General features: G+C 42.6%; 1 protein-coding gene across 1 annotated transcript in view; it reads left to right on the top strand.

The window, feature by feature from the left end:
* LOC310966028 (receptor-type tyrosine-protein phosphatase gamma-like) overlaps positions 1-23,688 on the top strand; it is a gene marked incomplete at both ends in the record, with an annotated part of 771,775 nt that overhangs the window by 440,118 nt on the left and 307,969 nt on the right. Inside the window, 2 exons of the mRNA XM_083939815.1 lie at positions 3,700-3,882; positions 13,458-13,606. Coding sequence (XP_083795941.1) covers positions 3,700-3,882; positions 13,458-13,606 — 332 coding nt within the window. The remainder of the gene's footprint in view (positions 1-3,699; positions 3,883-13,457; positions 13,607-23,688) is intronic.

Below are 23,688 nucleotides of genomic sequence, written 5' to 3'. Positions count from 1 at the left end.
GTTGGTGGGCGAAGGAGGGAGACATAGAGAAAGAGAGATTTAGACAGAACTTGGATCAGTTTCTGTTGACAGCGCCAATTTGTAGCAGAGGTCTTCTTAAGGCTTTTAATGCAGCTGCAGTTGTTCACTATGAAATACATACTGATCCATCTGCAAGAGGATGACTGTTGTTGTTTTCCAACTAATGGGAAACAAGTACATTATAGGATGCTGCTGATGGAGTGGCTTCAAAAAGATGTTGAAATAAAAACAATGGAAGGGCTTTCCAATCCAAGCTGATTACAGTGCTGCTCAAAACCTGCAGAGAAAGTTGGGGAAAGTCATGAAAGGTGACTGTAGTCAAACTAATTCATCATAGATGCATTATTAATCTGAGAAAATGTTTATGTAATCACTGGCATCATAGTCCTAAAGACAAACTGAACAATTGTATCACACTCCACAGCCCCCAACCCACTCCCACTCTGGTTGTGTGTTCCTATGGAGGGTAGTGTCATTCCAAACCAATTAGTGGGGAGTGGAAGTGGATTATAGAGCCCTCTAACAGTGAGTCTGCATCAGTGCAGCCTTACACACCCCACTCCTTCACTGTGAAGCAATTATTTGTGTCTGGAAGGAATGCCATACCTAAATGCTACAAATGTGAGTTTGGTGTGGTTATTTCCAAAGAATAGTAATAAGATGCTTTACCTCAAAACATACATTGATGGACTTTTTTCGTACACACTCAGCAAATTATGCCGGGCAAACACGGCATGACACTCAAGCCAATTTTGCTCCCCTGCTGATACTCGTCAGCAAAGCTCAGATGTTTTGATGGTTCTATGAAATATCTTGCCAGATTTTCCTGTTGTGTGAGGTTTGTGTTGTGTGATATCCTGTTCTGAGTGGTGAATACCAACGACGCAATCACATCAGAAAGAACGATAGCATACTAACAACATACTGTTATAATATATTTACCGTTTGTCAGTGGTTATTGAATTTGAATCTTATAAGCATGCCCTCATATACTCGCCAACTGTAATGTTTGGCATTTACCCACCTCCAGCAAACAGTTTCAGAATCAGAATCAGAAATACTTTAATAATCCCAGGGGGAAATTATTTATTTATTTTTGTTACAAAACTCCAGATATACATACAATAAATATTATACAGACAACATATATTAGAAAAACTCAAATTTAAATTTACATAAATTAATACTTACAGAAATTAATATTTACAGTAGGGAAATATATACAAGATCAAAAATACCAGACTAATGCGCAAAAGAACAGATTGTCTATGGTTGAGTCTAAATCACAGAAAGGAGGTGACAGACTCTCCAAGGGATGCATTGTATAGTTTAATGACCACAGGCAGGAAAGATTTCCTGAGGCACTCTGTGGTGCATCTGGGTGCGGAGAGTCTTCTGCTGAAGGTGCTCCTCTGCTGGGCCAGTGTGTCGTAGAGAGGGTGGGAGACATTGTCCAGGATAGACCGGAGCCTGGACAGCATCCTCCTCTCTGCCACGGTCGTCAGGGTGTCCAGCTCCTCCCCCACGGCATTACCGGCTCTCCTGATCAGTTTGTTCAGTCTGTTGGTGTCGACTTTGGCCCTTTTTGTAGACAGCTTCTGTGTTTCCAGTTCAACTTACTATTGAAGTACACCTCCAGGTACTTTTACTCCTCTACAGTGTCCACAGGGACCCCCTGGATGGAGACAGAGGTCACAGGTGTTTTTACCCTCCTCAGATCCACTACGAGCTCCTTTGTTTTAGTCATGTTGAGCTGCAGATGATTCAGCTCACTCCAAGTGACAAAGTTGCCCACAACAATCATGTATTCACTTTCATCCCCCTTTCCAATGCAGCCAACTGCTGCTGAGTCATCAGAAAAGTTGTAGTCTTCCTCTTCACCAGAGGAAGAAAGGAGGGTTTGAGGTGAATTAGGTTATGATCTGACCTGCCCAGAGGGGGGAGAGAAGAGGAGATGTATGCATCCTTAATGTTAGCATACATCCGTTCCAGAGTCCTCTCCTCTCTGGTAGGACAACTCAAGTACTTTTGGAAGGTCGCCAGAACTCTATCCAAGGTTACGTGGTAAAATTCTCCCGACATGATGATGAGGGCACTGGGGTGTTGAGTCTGGAGTCTGGAAATGGTGATGTGTATGATGTTGCAGGCAGATGTGGGGTTTTCAGAGGGAGGGAACAACAGTGGTGACATGTGGGGTCTCTCTAGGCAGACAGTATGGATGGAGTCCAACAGCCAGCAGTTCAACATCCAGGCTACTGAGTTGTTCTTTAATGGGGATATTACCAGGATTACACCATCTGCTGTTTACTAGAACGGCAAGCCCCATTCTACTAAAAAAAAAAAGAAGATAATGAATATGCTTCAATAAAAACATACTTAAGATTCCTGTGAAGTCTTCTAGTTGTCGTCAGACATACATATTTATGAATATTGTACACTTGGACTGATATTCATGATGTTGCAGTGAGACAATAAAAGTGAGTGGGATGTGAGAGATGGAATTCATGCATGCATTCCTAAAAAAATGCAATATAAACAAGAGAGGCATACACCTCCACCAACGCTGGACAATTTCCCAGCAGTGCTTTTCTCTATCAGTATATAAAACAGCTCTGTTGGTAGGAAGCTTTTCAAGTTGCTGTTGGATTTGATTTCCTGACAAAATGCCATTAGACTTTCTTACAACATAGCAATGGACTACATTTCTGCACTTCTGCCATTGAGGAGGTCCCAAATGCCAGACTTGTCCAGAAGCTTGGGAGTACAATTTTAGGCTACATCCACAATATACGCAACAAGGCATTTTTTTTTTTGCTGTGTTTCCATCTCTCATCCACATTATTCTGGCATTTCCAAGCCCCTAAAATGAAGACGTTTGGAAACACTGCGGAGCCTTGTGGGGGAAATCTGAAAATGAAGGGTCCAATACAGAAAACGAATTGCCCAACAAAACCCACCAAAATATCAACTCAAACTACAGGCTTCAAAACATCCCTTTAATCTAAGTTCATGCAAGAGCATAGAACTCATTTTTATTTAGAATGAAACCAAGACGATTTCTACATACGTTTTGTCACTGAAACCTTGAGGACTGACCCCTCCTTTATTCAAATGTATTGGCAGATTCAAAGGTTAATGGAGTGTAGCATGCATGTCAGAACATGTTTTTCAGCAAAAGAAGAATAGGAAAATAAAAATAAAAAAACAACCAGCTACTTAGTGGCCCTTGTGGTGCATTCCACTGTTCTGTGTCTGTGTTTTAGGGTTTTCTCTCAGCATGTTGTGACTGTTGCTGAATGCAGAGATGATGTCTGCGGCGAAGTAGAGAAGAATGTCAGCAGTGTTTAGAATTTATTTAAATATATAAGATGTTGCAAATGGCAGCAAGGGACCCATCATAGCCTCATAATAATAATAACATTTTGAAATTATATCTGAACCACATAAATTAAAATGTTTTGCTTTTCAATAGCTGCCTGTTTGGGGCTCATGATGTTTATTCTGTGAGCCACATTTAATTGCAATTCAGATGACTTGGCAATGCACACTGTCAGCTGTTTTTCACAGGACATGAGATGGTTCTGAAATGTCATTTTCCTCTGTTGTATACTTCTGAAGCCTACTCAGTTTCACAGTGTATCCTTCTGTTGACCCTGTTGCATGTCTTGTCCTCCCCAGGTATATATGGGCCAGATGAAGGCTGGACATCAGCCTACCCAGAATGCAGAGAGAGAAACCAGTCCCCAATAAACATTGTGGACCAGGATACCAAAGTATCCACAGAGTATCAAGAACTGACACTGGAGGGCTTTGATTCTGAATCCTCTAATAAGACATCAATGAAGAACACCGGCAAAACAGGTAAACAGTAAAGATAGCAAAGCCTCCTGCTGCAGATTGGAGCTGGAGGAAAGCTTCTCAACTTATGTGGGCTAAAGTATTATTTAGAAATACATCTTAATGTTATTAATTGAATTTCAAAACATTGCAAATTGAAAACTTTAACAGTGCAAAACTCTGACAAAGGAAACACATTAATGACTCATTATAACTATAGATGGGACCGATCCGATCTAGTCTGCTTCTCTAATCAGAACTCCTCACAACTGTCTTCAGCAGACACATCACAGTCACTGTGGCAAACTTTTAAAGAGTGGTGGTACCGTCATAATTTATAATTTTATAGCTACTACAATGTTTTGCTATATCATGCATAATTTATTGCACGAGCACGACCATCGGTACAAACATTTATCTGCCCTGTGGCATGGAGCCCTCCAAAATTAAGTCCCCAGGCGGACATTTCTCAATGGATGTCTACACAACACCTGGAACTCAACCTAGACAAGACATAGTTGCTTTTTCTTCCTGGAAAAGGCTCTCCCACCCAATACCTTGCTATCACCCTTGACAGCTCTGTGGTAGCCCCCACCCAGACTTCAGGAACCTGGGTGTAACACTTAACGACCAACTCTCCCTTACCGCCAACATTTCTGCGACATCCTGATTGTGCAGATACATGCTGCACTACATCAGGAGGATACGTCCTCTTCTGACCCAGAGGGCAGCACAGTTTCTGGTCCAGGCTCTTGTCATCTCACGCCTTGACTACTGCAACTCCCTCCTGGCTGGTCTGCCTGCCTGTGCCATCTGACCCGTGCAGCTCATCCAGAATGCAGCGGCTCAACTGGTCTTCAACCTACCTAAGTTCTGTCATACTACACCGCTCCTCCGCTCCCTTCACTGGCTTCCTGTCGCTGCTCGCATTCGTTTCAAAAGACTTGCACTTGCCTATCGTGCTACAAAGGGATCAGACCCAGCTTACATCCAGGACATGATTAAACCTTACATCCCAGCCCACCATTTCAAAATCGCAAATTGGCTTGCCGCTTCCTCACTGAGAGGAACACAGAGTCACTTGACTAAGTGACGACTGTTTGCTGTCATGGCTCCAAAATGGTGGAACGAGCTCTCCATCGACATTCGGAAGGCAGAAAATCTACACATCTTCCGCCGCAGGCTAAAAACACATCTCTTTCGACTGCACCATGGCTAAGAAGATAATAAAAAAATAATTAATATAATAAATAAAATAAATAAATAAAAGACAAGCACTTATATGTAGCACTCTATAGATCAGCTTATTTGACACTACCACACTTACTTAATAACTTGATAACTTCCATAGATCCATCCATCTTCAACTGCTTGTCCCTATCAGGGTCGCCAGTTGACATTGGGCATGAGGCGGGGCACACCCTGGACAGGAGGCCAGTCTAATTGGTGAATGTACTTATTGGAAGTCGCTTTGGACAAATGCGTCAGCTAATTAAAATGTAATGTAATGGGAATATTTTAGTCACATTTGGTGAGTGGCTGCCGCTGGTTTACAGCTCTGGTCAGAAGACGGTGGACTTGGGCCACATGAAATGTTTGCTGACATTCGTACCATTGTTTTCTTCTTTACTGAGGGATTATTGTTAACATCCAAGGTGCTTACTTTCTTTTTCCTTATAGAAAGTAGTTCATACGATCTATTGGCTTGTTCACAACCTGTCTTATTGTTGCACTGCCCATTACTCCATCATTGTAACACAGACTAGAGCTCAGTAATTACTTTGAGCACAATGTTGTCATAACTGATACAAATGATGGTCAAAACTCTGCGAAAAAGACCTATGGTGTAAAAAAGAATTATCCATTATTTGAATCATGTTACACTTATCACTAAACATCCCATCTACCAAAGTTAAGGATGTAATATATAGTCACACACCCCAAAATAGTAGTCATATTCTATAATGTCTGTAACCATGTAATACTGTGACAGACCAGTTTTAAGAGAATGAAAAGCTTGTGACACCTCGAATAATCCCAGCTCATATTGGCAGGTGTCTGCATGTTAGACATCTGTTGCATCACTTCCCCACACATGATTATAAAACAAGACAGGTGCAATATGTAGCAAGTCATTTATGATTAAAATTACACTTTTCATTATCATTCAGACATGCTGCATCTACATTAGTACAAGTGCGACGGCAGGTGTCACTGCATGTAGGATTCAACACCGGGCTATCTGCTTTCGGCTCTTTTGGCATCTCGAGGATCCTCCATGTCAGCCACAGTATTTTTCACAATTCCAGCTTGTCACTAAGATGGATGATCCTTTACCCACAGTGGAGAAATGGAGTTGAAAGGCTTTTGAGAGGCAGAGGCCACAGGTGGTTGGCATTGCTGTTGACAGCACTTTGAGTGCTGCCCAGACAGCTGTGCGTTTAGCAGAGTAACGCTTTACATCCCATCCTTTGCTCAATCGAGGATGTGTGAGTCGCATGCGATGACACATTTGAATAAATTGCCAAATTCTCTTTAGTTTCACTAAGAAGAGTATGACGTGTAAAACCAAAGCCTGTACTATTAGCCTAATGACAAACAAAACAAATAGAAAGGTCAGATCCTTTAAAAGACACCATATCTCAACAGAAAATACACCCATTCTGAATGTTATCACTACACTGAACGGATGTTATTAGGGTTTATCAGCCTCATAGAAGAAGTACATCGAGCAGTAGCTTCAGAAGGCTGTTATCATCTAAGCAAAGATTAAGATGAGATCATGCAGTCACAGCGAAAATGCAAGTCCTCCTATTTATGTGAATGGGGGTAGTGCGTTCAGGCTACAGCGGTGGACGCCACAGAGGAGTGCTAAAAAACAAAAAAAAACTGCAGTGGGCTGCGGTGCAAAGTTTAGACAGACTTACAGTCTGTTTGAAGCGGAGTGAGAGTTCCGTACAGTCAACAGTAAACATTACTGCCTCTATCACTGACACAAGAAAGTTTTAAAAAACTAAGAGGGAAAAAAAACTAAACACAAGCACTGCAACAAATTCCAGCTCAGTCTCTCAGTCCCTCAGTCACTTTCTCGGTTTCTCAGAGAAATGAAGCTGCAATCAAGTGCAGTCGGAATGATCTGACAGAAAACAATAGCCTAATTGAAAGGGTGTGTAAATGCAGCCTAAGTGTGGCAGGTATCTTGGTCAGGACCCCTGGGTTTCACTTAGTTTTGGGAGTCATGTAGTGAATTTAAACAAAACTTACTTGGTTAGGTTTTGGCAACATCAAATGGCCAATAGTGATGGTTTAGGCCCTATTTACACGACAACGCTCACGGGTAAAAACCACAAAATATCTTATCAGATGTGCCTTTCACTTAGGTGACAGCGTTTTTAAGCCCTAAAAACGATAAGGTAAAACACAAAAGTGTGCTCTGATCTGCTCACATCACGTACGTGTTTATGTAACATCCATGTGCAGAGTACAGGTAAACAACAACAATCATGTGGGACTGTTTCCATCAGTGGGACATTCAAGTGTCCTGGGTCGGAGCTGAGGCGATGGGAGGCTGCAGACCATGCTGCAGATCCATGTCACACTGTAAGGCATCCTGCTTCTCCGCTGTTAGGGAGAGAAGGAGGAGGAAGTTTCTACGCATGCACAAGCTCTGGGTGTTGTTGTGTGGCAGTGCTTCAACAGCACCACCTAGCCACCTGACGTGCATACTACATCCAATTTCACACACTTTTGCGTCACCGTATACACGTAGATTACCCCCCAAAGACGCTTGTCTAAACGCGGAATAAAACTGAGAACACAACACCAATTTTGCGCTTCCTTTCAAGATCGTCTTCGTTTAGGGCCTTAGGGCCCAACCAACGGACACATCACCCAACATTCCCATCCCTACATCTTGTACAAAAATTCATGACATAAATGTCTGGTTAGCGCAACAGTTCAACATTGTAGTATTGCACTTGCTTTCTGAAAGAGTTGGATAAGAAGACTGATATCACTCTCATATCTGTCTGTTAAATAAAGGAGCTGGAGATGGAGCCAATTCAGTTGTCTGTCCCCTGACCATGGTCGCTTACACAGACCACTAGTTACTACCATTAGGGGCACTGAAGTCAATGGTCCGGACCAGACAGTGAGTGATCTCTGGAGTCGTGTTAGAAACGCTGAACAAATGTCAGAGATCATAAATATACTCCATTACTGATTATGCCAATAATCAGTAATATATTGCAGTTTGTGTGGTTATACGATGTGAGTATTCTGCCCATTACAGATGAGTAGGATATGCTGAGTTTTGAATAAAATGCATTAGTCACTTATTAAATAAGGAATTCATTACGAAAGATGGCAACAAATGTTTTGAAAGGGCCCTTAGTTCTTTATTTGAATGAAATATTTGAATACATATTCATGAAGTGTTTTGCTACTGCTTTTATTTAAACATTTAACATTTGTGAACTTTGGCTTCTTCGAAGAAAAAGGTGTCCACTAAGACATAGTTTTGGCATCTGTCAGGTATCAAATTGGCACTGTCAAATTATTTCCAACCCAACCCGAGCAGAATGCTTGGTCCTCTTTAAAAATTGACTATCACCAGGATATCATAAGAAGCCCATTAGGGTGCTTAATCATCAACTGAAGTTTAAATCTTACAATTACATGTTATATATTTATTGGCCATATAGTGTTTAGGGATATTTGGGTTTGTCATAATTTAACCAGCACCAAGATTATTTCTCTGCCCAGATCATCCAACATCTGCAGATGCTTGTTTGATTAACATGGCTTACACTGTCAGGGTGATTTCTTGGGGGTCTGATATTCCCACATTGTCATATACAGGTTATTTGAATATGCCAAATTTTGTGGTAAAACACCCCATAATGGCTGATGTTTATTAAGCCTTGCGTATAACAGTGTCATTTATCGTTGCAGCTAGAGCGTTAATTACACTGTTATCCACTTAGGCAAATGTCAACTAACTGTCAAAACAGCTACAATACACAGAGGAAATGGCAAGAGAAATAAAAAATGATGGCTAGTGCAGCTGTTTATGAGGTCCTGGGTTTTCAGTGTGCTGCCTTCAGTGTCGTCCTCTTCCCTCAATGAAGAAAAACTTTAGGTTATTTACATAACCCCGATTCTCTTTCATAATATTTTGTTCGATGTCTCACTATGGGATGCACGCCTCACTGCAGCCCTCAGAAGCATTTATCTCATTATGCCAATCCTGATTGGCTGGTGAAAGGTGTTTGTCTGCCACAGGTAGTCCCAGCTACCTTAAATAGCTCATGCGGAACCACCTCATTCAAAATAAGCACCTCTTCTCACTCGCCCAAGCAAGAAGGGTTGTCTGGTGAGACATCTCACTCATATTACTCAGAGAACCGGGGTTATGTAAATAATAATAATAATAATAATAACAATAAGTTCTCTTTCATAATATTTCGTTCGATGTCTCACTATGGGAAATGGTTGGTCCTGTATTGCCAGACAGGCTTATCTAGCGTCCACCAACCCACAGGGAAAGGCACTCTGTTCCAATTAGGACAGCAACATAGAAACGGACAAAAGTGAGAGGCGTGGACCAGCTCGCTGCAGCCCAAATGTCCTTAACAGAAACTCTCCTGAATAAGGCCCAGAACGCGGCCAAGCCCCGAGTCGAGTGTGCCCGCAGGCCCGCAGGTGGCTTCAGACCCCGACTCGTATAGGCCAAAGCAATTGCCTCCACGACCCAGTGGGACAGGCCCTGCTTTGTGATAGGTTTCCCCTTATGAGGATTAGCCCAGGAGACAAACAGCTGATCGCTCCTCCTGAAACCCTTAGTCCTGTCCTTGTAAGTGCGCACTGCACAGACTGGACATCCCTCCTGGTGAGGCAGCAAAAGCCACAAGGTCAATAGGAGAACAGGAGCCCACCACCTTAGGTACAAAAGCCAGGTTGGGCTTCAAAATTATCCTCACATCCCCGGGAAAAGCTGAGTGCATGACGGATGCACCGAAAGCGCATGGATGTCACTAACCCGTTTAGCCAAAGCCAGATCCAACAACACCGTCTTGAGATATGTGTTGGGTCCTGAGTTAGCACAGCTCAGCTTGGTAAGCTGTGATCAGCGAGAGGAAGTTGAACGCTCTGGCAGAGAGCGCCGCTGCCTTGTACGCCTTCTCAGTCAGGGCTGACTGGGTCGGACTTGGCAGGCTGGGGCTCCGGGAGGACACTGCTGACAGCTGGGGGTGAAGGTGCGCTGCAATGAGTGGCTTCATCGGAGGCATATGGAGCAGACCCAGGCTCTACATCGCCTCACAGTCGAGGGACGAGGCCCCGGCTGCTTAGGGGCGGTCTCTCCATGAGCGCGCCACCTCCTCCAGCAGCTCAGGGAAGACGGGGAGAAGTTGCTTCGTCGCGCTTTTGTCCAAGGGCCATTTCTTCTCCTCCTGGCGTGACCGGTTGGTCTCAGCTACGACAGCAGGCCATGGGATGCCCAGCCCGGCAGCAGCGCATTTGCACACATCGAGCATGTCCGAGCTGGGAGAGGGAGAAGCTGGTGTGCTACTCTCATCTCCGTCCCGAGAGGCGACAGCTCGGGCCGGAGTGATGAAGATGTCGTCCTCTTCTTCATCCTCTGCTATGAGGAGTTCCAATGCGCCATCGTCATCTTACCCATAGTCCAATTCCAATTCTATTTAAGATAGCTGGGACTACCTGTGGCGGACAGACACCTTTCACCAGCCAATCAGGATTGGCGTAATGAGATAAATGCTTCTGAGGGCTGCAGCGAGGCGTGCATCCCATAGTGAGACATCGAACAAAATATTATGAAAGAGAACTCTTTGATGCTATTGCAGCATCTAAGCCAGTGCTTCTCAACTATTTTCTAAACCCGTTTTAGATGACCTCATTGTCTTTTCAGAGACCCTTGGAGAGCATGAAGAGAGACTCATGAAGGTGTTATATCGTCTCAGAGACTATGGGTTGGAATTGTCTCCAGAGAAGTGTTTTTTAAGTCATCTGTAAAATACCTTGGCCAGGTGGTTGATGTCCAAGGAGTCCAAACTGACCCAGAAGAAATTTTTGCTTTCAGAGTTCTGTGAACAGAGAGGAGCTGAAGCGTTTCCTGGGCTTTTCAGGATATTATAGACGCTTTGTGCAGGGCTATTCTAAGTTCGCCAAACCACTCAACTCTTTGACTGCCAGGTACTATCCACCCAAAAAAAGAGAGGCAATGTCTACAAAAGAGACAGGCTTTGTAAATCCTCAAGCCCCATTCAATGCAGAGTGGACGCTTGAATGTGAATCTGCTTTCAGAACGCTGATTGACAAGCTTACGTCTGCCCAATTTTTGCTTTTGCAGATTCTAGGCTCCCATATGTATTACATCCAGATGGTTGCTGCGAGAGGTTGGGAGCTGCTCTTTATCAGGAGCAAGAGGAAAAGCTTCCTGTAATAGCCTACGCTAGCAGAGGCTTATCAATGAGCCAGAGAAATTACCCAACTCACATGATTTCCTCTACATCACTGATTTCACTGTTCTGACAGATAATAATCCGCTCACCTATGCCCTTTCCTCTACTAAGCTTGACGTCGCTGGACACCGCTGGTTAGCAGGCCTTTCAACCTTCAGATTTAACATTAAGTATCGAGCAGGACACACTAACGGTGATGCTGACGGTTGCAGGCTACACCTCATGAGGATGAGGATTTCCTGCAGGAGAGGATAAATGAAATGGCAAGGCTGATTTTAGAGGGGGAGAAACACGAGATCCCAGCTGCTGTAATATCCGCAGTATGTCAGCATCACTCTGTTCCCTCGCCACAACTACCTGTTCTTGCAGAGTCTTTTGCAGTAGATGCTTCCTCGACCCCAGATCTGTTTGCTGGCCAATCCCAAACCACCTCACCTGGGATGACAGAAGAGAGTTGGCTTAGAGCAAAGAGTAAGGACCCATAGATTGAGGAAGTAACTAAATTGGTGGAAAGTGCACAGCAGCCCCGCTTTCAGACCCTGAGCACTGAGCAGCCTGAGGTCAAGATGCTACTCAGAGAGTCGAACAAGCTTGAGCTCAGGGAAAGAATTCTTTACAGACGGTGCCTTGATTGAGGAGACATGATCCATCAGCTTGTGTTGCCTGAGCAGCAAAGAGACAGAGCCCTGCAAGGCTTACATGATGAAGTTGATGACATGACCATTTTGGTCATTACCAACCATTTCACAAAGTTTGCAGTGGCTGTCCCAATAAAAGATCACAAGGCTAGGACTGTTGCCTGGGCTCTGTGGGAGAATTTCCTGGTCCCCTACAGCTTCCCCAGTCGCCTTCATAGTGATCAGGGAAGAGACTTTGAATCACACACCATCAAAGAGCTGTGTTTGTTGATTGGAGCAGAAAAGGTGGGTACTACACTGTATCACCCACAGAGAAATCCTGTTGAGGGCTTTAACAGCACCCTGTATGTCAGAACTTGCGCCAGCGTCCCCGGGATAGCTACACTATGGCTCCAGAAAACTCTAAAAAGACTGGAGAATGAAACAAACTATGATTTAATGCTAAAGTCAGAGCTGCTGCATTGGTTGAAGGAGACCGGGTCCTAATCAGAAATGTCAGCATTCGAGGGGAACAAAAATTGGTAGACAAGTAGGAGAAACCCATCCATGTTGTTATGAAGCGAATTGATGGTCCACATTGTACCCTTCACAGAGACCTGCTATTGCCTTGTGGGTTTCTGCCTGTTGAGGAAACTCCAGAGCAGGGGCCACAGCTAGACAAAGCAAACAAAAATAATTTGAGAATCAGTAGAGAAAGAGATTGACGGATGGAAAATGATAATTCGGGATGAGATTTGGCAGATGAAGATGAAAAATACCTCTTTGAAGAAGTTTAGTTGCATGCATGGACTCATGCAGTTAAGAGAGGGAGGCTGTAACACAGGTAGTAAATCCTCCAGGCTGTTACCCTATTATTTGAAAATTAAGCTGTATTTCATGTTTTGTTTTGTTAAATTTAGGTTTTTTTAAAGAAATGAAAAAACATTTCATTTCAAGGTGGCAGCAGAGGCACATCAGTACGCTCTATTTAGGTTTGAAAGAAATGTTACATGTCATCTATCTCACATATATGATCTTTGTTTAGTTTTTTTGCTCACCTGCTGCCAGGTCCCTGTGGATGTTAGTGAAATACCATAGCTTTGAGCATGATAAACCCAAGTCAGAGGGGTGATAATTGAAACAGAACTTAAACCTTGACAAACAGGAGACGACTGAGAAGCTGTTGCCTCTGTTGACTCTTTCTTGACTTGGACTTAACTTGACCTGCTCTTGGACTTAACTTGGACTCATTCCGTTCCATTAATTTACCTGACGCTTTTATCCAAAGCATTTAACCATGCAGATACTAGACTAGACTCGATTCACTTGGTCTTGTGTATGTCTACAACACAACTTTGATCATCAACAACAGACACTGATTTTCTGTCTTCTGTTTCTTCGAGGGGAATGTTTGCATATATGTTAAAAAAAGATGTTCCGTGATGTGTAACTCTTTCTGGCTCTATCTCTGTTTTTCTCTGTCCCTCTGTCTTTCTTTCAGTGGCCATTATGTTGAAGGATGATTACTTTGTACGGGGAGCAGGCCTTCCAGGGAGGTTTAAGGCAGAAAAAGTGGAGTTTCATTGGGGTCCCAACAACGGATCTGAAGGCTCTGAACACAGCATTAATGGCCATCGCTTCCCTGTGGAGGTAAGCACAATATACCAAGCCTCGACATGACAAGGAATGAACGATATTTGAGAGATGAGTTACATTATTGTGATATGGGTGTAGATAAGGGTGAAGATTTTTGTAGAGACCTCAGCAATAGGTTTTTAAAGGAAGCTCTAGTAATCTGCAGTTTGAATAACTAGTTACTCATGCATAAAATTCAGATTTGCACAAAGGCGGATGAATGCAAACGCAAACATACCCACATAAATATCAATTTTTAGAGCTCAATAACCTTACTGAAACAATATCCGTCTAAAGTGCCGTGTGTGCGTTTGTGTTGCTTTATTAATCTCTGGTTGTGTAATAGGGAATGCCTTTAGTTTGGGTTGACAGACAAGTCACTTATCTAGCCATCTATCACCATGACCAGTTCATGTCTCAGAGGCAACAGGGGGTGGTGAAGTGGTGAGCTGAGCTAAGTGCTCTGTGAGCAGGGCTGGGGATAAGTATCTTCTGCTACATAGCTTGGCTGTCACTTTGGAGATTAGGGGCACCTCATCACCTAGCCTGGTTTGAGATTGCAAAATATTTTGAAAAAATGTAATTAAGAGTTATGTTTGTTCATGTATACATGTAGAGTTTTTTTTTTTTTTTTAAACTTTGCCTTCACATTTAGTTATCACCATCAGTTTGCCATTTTGAGTTTGGCTTGATGAGACCTCTTGTCTGCTGGTTGAGTGTACCCTCTGAGCTCTGTTTCATGTTTATGTGAAACCTTTATTTTTTTTTAGCAATTTCTATTCAGTTACAGCACTCAGCCGAATCAAATATCAAAAACTCCTAATAACAGGACCACATTACATACTTTGTCCTAATGAGGATGGAACACAAAAACATGCTAAAGAAATAAGCTTTTGTTGGCCATAATATTTGAAGTCAGTGCAGTTCAGTACTGTCAGATTCATATAAATGAGTATACATTAGGCTATGGAAGTCAGGGTGGGAAAGTGTTTGTTTTCACAAACTTCATGTCTGCTAATAAGTGTTGACATTATTGATACACTAACCACCATTTTTCCTTGACTTTGACCAAGTGGGTTTACATGCCATTCATTCATTCATTGAACGGTATTTTAAGCATCCCTGCTCCAAAATTATAATCAGCTTAGCAGCAGCTTTAGTTAACTCATAGAGGATCATGTTTTTTGTAGGGCTGCCCCCGGCCAATGATTTTCTTGGTCAACCAGTAGTCAAGTAAAGCCTCAGCAACTGAAAAACACAATTTAACATAATCCATGCGCTACAAGTCTGGCGCCTGTTACTGACACCGGCAAATTATTTCAGATTCTAATCCTGAATGTGTCAATGTGAGAATCAGCAAGGAGACGGTCGGAATATGGGCAGGTAGCTAGGCTAACGTTACTTACATGTTTTAAGGTGGTAGGTCATGTTTTTCTTGCAAAGTTTGCATGTGACCTTCTTGGGGTCATCCTTATTCTTTTCAAAGTGATCCCATATTTTAGACATCTTTCCCGACATGATTGGCTATTAATTATTAACTGTCTAACCGCAATGTAAAGCCAAGGGAGCTGCCATGTTAAAAAAAAAAGAAAAACACTGAAAGAGAGTGTGCGTCATGACTTCTTATATGTGGCCCTTTAAATTAAAAGCCCTCCGGCCTTCATCAATTTTGGTCTGCTAATGATTTTTTTGCTTGACCATTGATTGGTCGACTATTTGGGGGCAACCCTAGTTTTTTTGTATGTTGTAGTAATTCTAACAAATAATTTAGTTGCCATTGAGTTAAGTAGTGATGTGACATTCATGAATGAAATTGTTCTTTTAAACAGCTCTTTGGCATGAATGAAGGGAACCGAGTCGTACTTGAAAGTAGTTATTTGAATCATTGTGCCCAAATGTCACCACCTACCCTAGATCCACAAGTGCTTTGTGTCATTTCTGCCTCCTCCTCTGGCTGTGACAATGACAACAGCAGCAGCAGCAGCGGGCTGCAGGATGCACAGACAGCTGTTACATTGGAAAGTACACCAAACACATTTTTGTCTCGCATACATAATGTCTGATAGATATTCACAGAAAAATAGTAACCCCTGCCCCTTTGCAAAAGGTATAAAAAAAATGAGCAGACTCTTTTGAACAGCTCCCAGAAAGGAAAGGAGACAAGCAAGGTATTCTCATCCACGGGTTTGTAGGATAGCTTACGAAAGGTTTCACACAAAAATTTGTATGAAATCTTACGAAACAGCGAAATGGAGTTTCCCACGAGACGACAATGGGCCAGAGGCGACCACAACATTTGCTTTTGGTGTTGTTTAGGTTTAGGCATAAAACCTACCGTTACATGACCTGTTTTAGTCTCAAATAGGTGACTGTTAGGGTTAGGCATGGAAACGGCTTGGTTAGGATTATAAAAAAAAAAAAAAAAAATAGTACCTTCCGCACCGGGCCAAAACCGTTTTTTCGGCTAAAGCCTAGTGCGTTTGATGAGCACGAGAGAGCGCACGTGTACGAACATGAGCACGAGGCCTACGACGGTTCTGACGTAATTTATGTGCGCCTGTTCGGACATAGAAAATAGAAGGAGGGACCATGTGCCGACATTTAACAACAACAACAACAATGGCAGCGAAAGGTTCTCGTTGGTGTGATGCGGAGGTGGAGTGTTTACTGCAGATTTGGTCGGATGAAAATATTCAAAAACAGTCGGACAGGACGCACAAAAACTCCGAGGTCTATGGAAAGATTTGTAAACAAAGTGACGCATCGCGATGACGTCAATCAATACGTGTGATGTGTTACGGGGTGATGACGTATGGACAGCAAGAAGCATTTGCGCGAGGCGCAGGCAATGTGAGTACAAACGGGCCTGGGGCGCTGGGGGAGAGGGAGGGGGGACAAGTATCCTAAAGCCCGGGGCGCGGTGCGGAAGCACAGTGTGAGTGCGCTCTAAATGGCCTTGGCCCAGCTGGAGCTGCTGCACCAGGCTACTGTGAAGTGTGACCGCCTGTGAGTGTGAGCGATCGTGACGATTCACGATAGCCATCAAACCTCTTGCAGCATCACTGCGCTATTCGCCTGAGATTTGCGGCATATTAAGGAATGGAAAGGAAAACAAGTTATCGTTATATGCTGATGATTTATTATTATATATCACTGATCCCCAGAATATTTTACCACATATAATGACACCAGTAAATCGTTTTACCAAGCTCTCCGGGTATAAGATTAAAGAGTGAACTTTTCCCTGTCAACTCTGCCGCACAATCACTCTCTTTAACTCCTACCCTTTTATGGTGTCTACTGATAAATTCAGTAGAATTCGTTCCTGGGTATGCGCGCACTAAGATGGCCCTTGACAGATGGTCTATACTTCCTATCTCATTACCTGGCAGAATTAACCTAATAAAAATGAAAGTTTTACCCAAATTCTTATACCTGTTCCAAACTATACCGATCTTTATCAACAAATCTTTCTTCTCACATCTCAATAAGATTATCTCTGACTTCATTTGGAATAAGAAACCACCTTGTATCTGTGAGGAATTTTTGCAAAGACCCAAATCTGTGGGCGGGATGGCTTTACCCCATTTCTAACTTTACTATTGGGTGTGTAACCTGAGAGCCTTGGCTTATTGGCTTCAAACCCATACTTACAATGAAGCCCCTGCCTTGGTCCAAATGGAGGCTGATGCAAGCCTGCCATTATCCCTCCCAGCTTTGTTGTCCTTCCAGCATCTACTGGCCCCCTAGTCTATCAGTCTCTGCGTATAAGGGCTCCGGTGCGAAAACACTTCGGCTGGCAGGCTGGCTCACTCTGTGCCCCAATCGTGGAAAACCATCAATTTCCCCCCTCACTTAAATATGAATCTTTCTTAGTCTGGCACACGAAAGGTTTTATCAAATTTAAAAATCTGTACATAGCAGCTCCTTTTGCCTCATTTGACTAGCTCAGAGCTAAATTGAATTTACCAAAATCACATTTTTTAAGATTCCTACAGGTCCCGGGAATTGGATATTAAGCAGTCCCTGAACAACAGCCCATGGATACTTTGTTTCCAAAAGCTCCATCTAACAAAGACATAATATCAGCTATACATATGAAACTCTCATCCCTGCAGTTGGCATCTCTTGATGCATTGAGAGAAGCATGGCAGGCTGATCTGAATTTACAAATTACAGATACTGAATTGTCTGATATATTTAGAATAGATAGAATACACTCCTTATCAATATGTGCCAGACATGTTCTACTTCAATTCAAAGTCGCACACAGACTGCACTTGTCTAAAGCCAGACTTACAAAGATGTACCCAGCATTGGATAATTTGTGTAATAAAAGCAATTTTTCACCTGCAATGTTAGTTCACACATTTTGGTCTTGTCAGAGACTCTCAGGTTACTGGTCTTCTATATTCGATGGCCTATCCAAGATATTTAAAAGGCCAATAAACTCGAACCCTCTCACGGCCATATTTCGTATTCAATGTGAGGCTGACCATCTGTCTAGGGCAAAATCCGGAGGGGTTGGAATAAGAAAAAAAAGTTTGTTCTTGCATTTCTGTATATATGCTTCACATTTTCAATTGTGAAAACCAATACATAAAGTGGGGAAAAAAAGAAACAAATGAAATACACAAAAAATAATTGGAAAAACACAAATTACTGTGCATTACTTTTTGTTGTTATGTGCTCCCAGCTCCCATTAAAGTGCAATAAGTCCCATCCAATAGAGTCAAGTAAACTTTTCAAAACTTAGATCAACTGTTCATTGACTGAAAAAATCTGGATTTGCCATGTTTTGCCAATTGATTTTAAGTTGATGAAGTAACCTATCTATAAATGACACTTCATAAACATGTTAGTATATATGTTAGCCTCATACACACGTTTATCTCTAGGTATGTTGAAGGTATCATGCCCTTTCAAATAATTTCTTTAAAACAGTGAGGAAACTCTTTGAAAAAGCTTGAATAAAGGTAGAGTATAGGTTAAATACAAATATGACACAGGTGGCATTACCCAAAAACAAATGAATGGGTCTTGACTGTGAAGACCAGGCCTTACCTCTCAAATGATGACATTAAGGGCGCACTCACACTGTCCATCCGTACAGTTGCCCGTGCTTTAGGGTACTTGTCCGCCCCCCAAGGCCCGGGCCCGTTTGTACTCACACTACCTGGGCCTCGGCGCAAATGCTTCTTGCCTGCCTATAAGTCATCAAGCCGTAACACGTCACACGCATTGATTGACGTCATCGCTATGCGTCGCTTTGTTTAGAAGCAACGCAGAAAACATGGTAACATTTTTTTTGTGCGTCTTGTCCAACTGTTTTTGAATATTTTCATCTGACCAAATCTGCAGTAAACACTCCACCTCCGCATCACACCAACGTGAACCTTTCGCCACCATTGTTTTAAATGTCAGCGCGTGGTCCGTCCTTTTTTTCTATGTCGAAACAGTCGCACATAAAATGACGTCAGAACCACCGTAGGCCTTGTGCTCATAAACATGCCAAGTGTATGTGTGTGTGTCTTTCTGAGAGCGTGAGTGTATTTGCATCTTGTTTATGTGAAACTGTCAGTCTCTTGGATGCTGAAATGTCAGCCATCTCTATTTGGACTTCTCCTAGAGCACTGCCTCTTTGCTGTGACAGATGAATATGTATTGTTTGACATTTGGTAGATCAGCTTGCTGATAGTTCACCTTGATATTGTAATCTTCTCCTTCCACTCCAAACTCTATTTTCCCTCTCAAACCTTTCCACTAAGTTGCATTAAGGTGCCTTTGTGTCAATGGTTGAGATAGCCCTGTATAGAAATTACGATTTGTCCTCACTACTTAGATTAGGATCAATCCTTAGTGAAGTGCAAATGCATCTACAATGCATGTGAAAGCACAGAGCAGAATTCGTAATTCAGACAATTTCTCTTGATTTTATTTTGGTAGTTTTATCATCTGTTTAAAATGAGACTGCACTAAATGAATATCTGAAATGTCTTTACTTTTATATTTATTGAGCATCTTTCTCACTGAGACCCAAGTAGCAAAACACGAGGAGGCCGAGAGTCCCTACCACTGTAGTGAAACAACAATATGGCCATGAGTAGTTGGAAAGCCGGGGTAGAAGTACTGCAGTTGATGAGTTGATGAGAGGCAGGTGTGAAGACTAGTTGGAGTGAGGAGCTGATTGCAGTTGGCAACAGCTGAGCCAGGTGGGAGAGCCGAGCCCATGCCAGACACACAAACATGACAACAGAGAGACAGGCAGGAGACACTGGAAACACAAGGGAGTGCCAACAAATCCAGGAACCCACTAGGAAACGTTGGGGGCTCCAGCCCGGCTACGACATTCACATGAGAACTTTACATTATTATCTTTACATAAAGGATAATACGCAAGAAATGTGGTCAGAGTAACAGCTCTACGGTGCATCAGTTCTCTCAGTGTGGCCTCTGCTGCTGGTACATACAACCAGCAGTGAAATAACTCCTGTAGGTGAGGAATTTGTTACATAATTACAGTGATGCACGGTACACACGTGAGTGTCCTGTATTTGTTTGATCCATCCACCACCCTTAGACTTTGTCACCCTTAAATGTCAAAAACAGCCATGGATTGATTTACTGTTGATGAAAGTCTGGTGTGTTTCATCCAGATGCGTGAAATGATGAGGGCTGTGACAAGATGACGGCATTTGACACCATGGAAATGTGAATGGCCTGAATCTGCAATAAATTATTGTTCAAGTCTATTCAAACATGTTAAAAAGGTACAAACACTAACTTCTCTTCTCTTACTCCCAATTCTGTATTAGGACTGCTGGTGCTACAGTTGAAAGTATTGCATAAAACAATTCAAAGCTTGAACCCAGTTGTTGAATCAGTTGTGGTAGAATGTCTTTCTTTTTTTTCAATTGAACTGAATTCAGTGTTGGTGTGATGTGGTTTCCACTGCTGATTTGAATGCAGAAGCTGAAATTTAGAAGGAAATCATGGCAGACAACATACACTCCCCAGCCACTTTATTAGGCATACCTGGTGCTTAATAAAGTGTCAGTGTGGTCTTCTGCTGCTGTTACCTATCTGCTAGAAAGAAGGTCATGTTGTGTGTTCACAGATGCTCTCCTGCATTCCTCGTTTGTAACCAGTGGTTATTTGAGTTACTGTTGTCTTTCTATCAGCTCCAACCAATCTGGCCACTCTCCTCTGACCTCGGGCATCAACAAGGCATTTGTGCCCACAGAACTGCCGCTCACTGGATATTTTCTCTTTTTGGTACCATTCTCTGTAATCCCCAGGAGATGGTTATGCGTGAAAATCCCAGTAGATCAGCAGTTCCTGAAATACTCAGAAAAGCCCGTCTGGCACCAACAACGGTGCCACGTTCAAAGTCGGCTGCCATGTCATTGGCTGATTAGAAATTTGCGTTAACGAGCAGTTGGACAGGTGCACCTTATAAAGTGGCCGGTGAGTGTATAAATAGACTCAGGCCTTTACAATAAGTTAAGACAACAAACATTTTCTTATTTCTCATTAGTTTTTGTCTCCAGTGGATGGTTCCTACTGTCTTTGTTGGACTTCTGACTTTTCATCTAGTGCTTATATAAGTTAAAGCTTTTAATTATTCCACAATATTGAAACATCCACTTGATGGATTGACACTGAATTCATGGTTCCCAGATGATGTATAGACATGAGGATCCTCTTCCTCTAGTGCCTCCAGCAGGTTGACATTTTTGGCTCTGAATAAAATGCACTAAAAATTATTGGATGGATTGCCATGAAATCTAATGGAGATTTTCATGGTCTGAGATTCCTAAATGTAATAACTTTGTTGACATCATGACTTTTTAGCTAGCACTTTCATGAGGCAACAAAAGGAGTGAGTAATAACTTGCACGTTATGCACCACCATCACTTTATTATTCACTTTATTATTAAGCTTATAGTTATATATTATATTTATACTCTATTACTGCACTATAGTTCTGTTACGTCTGCTCATTACACACATGTATCATGTCTGACCTCATCTGGATCTGATCACTGTCCACTTATATCTTCTCTGCACTACAGTTCTGTTCATACCTGTTTTAACAGTCTACTGCGTGTTTACATCTTATACACCCGTTCACATGTCTGCTTACATCTGATACACACATGTCTTTCTACATCTCACGCCGACGATGTTCTCTGTATCTAACCTGTACTAACACACTAACATCCTGACACTTATCCTACCTGTACTAACACACTAACATCCTGACACTTACTCTTCTTTTACACTTTAGTCTTGTGTTAGGTTAAAATGTTTTTTGTATAATTGCACTGTCGTGATTTGCTGCTCTGTGTGCCTTGAATTGCCCCCCGGGGACAAATAAAGTTTTTTTGAATTGAATTGAATTGAATTGAATTGAATTTGAATTGAATTGAATTGAATTGTTAATGGTGGTCATAATGTATGGTATGTACGACCCAAGCCATTTGGTCCAAGTCTCAATTAAGTCATTTTTTTCTTGGGCAAGTCAAGTTAACTCTTGAGTCCTTAGTTAAGGCCAGTCAAGGCCCAAGTCAAGTCACTTTTATCCCCCCAAGATACTGCTGTCTTACCTGCAGTGCATGACTAATAAGTTACCATGGAGATTTATTCAGTGCCGCTAGCCTGCTCCAGGCCAGGCTGACAGCCAGGTTTGATTCATCCTGGTGCTGTATCTCTTCAGTCAGCAGTCACTCAGGTCATAAACTAACGTGTGTTTTACAGTTATTAGAGTAGAATAGAATTACTTTAATTTTTGCTGCTGTAACAAATTATTTTGTAACAGCAGTAGTGGGTCAGCAAATAAAACACGTTGTACATAACAAACATATAATCCAATATATACATAGTGTATATATACAGTGCGCTATAAACAATAATATATACAACAAAAAGTTAGAGAGACCAGAGTTCTCTGTGAGGCAGAGGTGAGAGAGGTATTATATAAAGTGATAGATTGTGGCAGGAAAGATTTCCTGTATCTATTGCTACGACAGCGAAGCTGAAGAAGCCTTTTGGAGAAGGTGCTCCACTGTCTGACCAGTGTGAGTTGGCGAGGCTGGAGAGGATTATCCATGATGGATAACAGTTTTTTCAGTGTCCTCTCCACCACAGCCTCCAGAGTGTCCTGTTTGCAGCCAATCACAGAGCCTTCCTGATGAGTTTGTTGAGTCTGTTTGTGTCGCTGCCTCCAATGCTGCTTCCCCAACAAACCACAGCAAAGAAAAGTACACTGGCCACCACAGACTGATAAAAGATATCCAACATCTTGCTGCACACGTTGAAGGATCTCAGCTTCCTCACGAAGTATAGTCTTCTCATCCCCTTCTTGTAAACAGCTTCAGTGTTAGATCTCCAATCGAGTCTGATGTTTGATGGTAACACCCAGGTACTTGTAATCCTCCACCGCCTCCACATCCTCTCCCAGAATGCACAGAGGTTGGAAAGCGGTCTTCCTCTTCTTCCTGAAATCTATCACCTCTCTCTGGTCTTGCTGATGTTCAGCCGCAGGTGATTCTGTTCAGTCCACTTCACAAAGTTGTCTACCAGTGCCCTTTACTCCCCCTCCTGCCCCTCACTTATACACCCAACAACAGCCCAGTCGTCAGAAAACTTTTGCAGGTGACACGACCCGGTGTTGGACTGAAAGTCAGCTTCTCCCCCAGTAGCAGTGGCTGAATGGTGTTAAACGCACTATAGAAATCAAAGAATGTGATTCTCACAGTACCTCCTCCACCATCCAGGTGCAGCAGGTAGATGATAGCGTCATCAAATCCCAAGTGGGGCTGGTAAGCAAATTGCAGAGGATCTAGAAGGACTCTCACCTGCGGCCTCAGGTTGGCCAAAACCAGTCTCTTCAGCACCTTCATGACATAAGATGTGAGGGCCACTGGTCGATAGTCATTGAGGTCTGATGGTGTCGACTTTTTGGAACAGGAACCAGGCTTGAAGTCTTCCAAAGCACTGGTATTCTTTCCTGACCAAGGCTCAGATTGTAGAGGTGTTGTAGGACAGGAGACAGCTGGCTGGCACATGTCTTCAGGATCCTTGGGCTGATACT

Source organism: Echiichthys vipera (assembly GCF_963691815.1).
Source record: "Echiichthys vipera genome assembly, chromosome: X".
NCBI classification, from domain to species: domain Eukaryota; kingdom Metazoa; phylum Chordata; class Actinopteri; order Perciformes; family Trachinidae; genus Echiichthys; species Echiichthys vipera.
The sequence above is the reverse complement of the archived record's forward strand: the minus strand, read 5'-3'. Positions and strand labels throughout refer to the sequence as shown.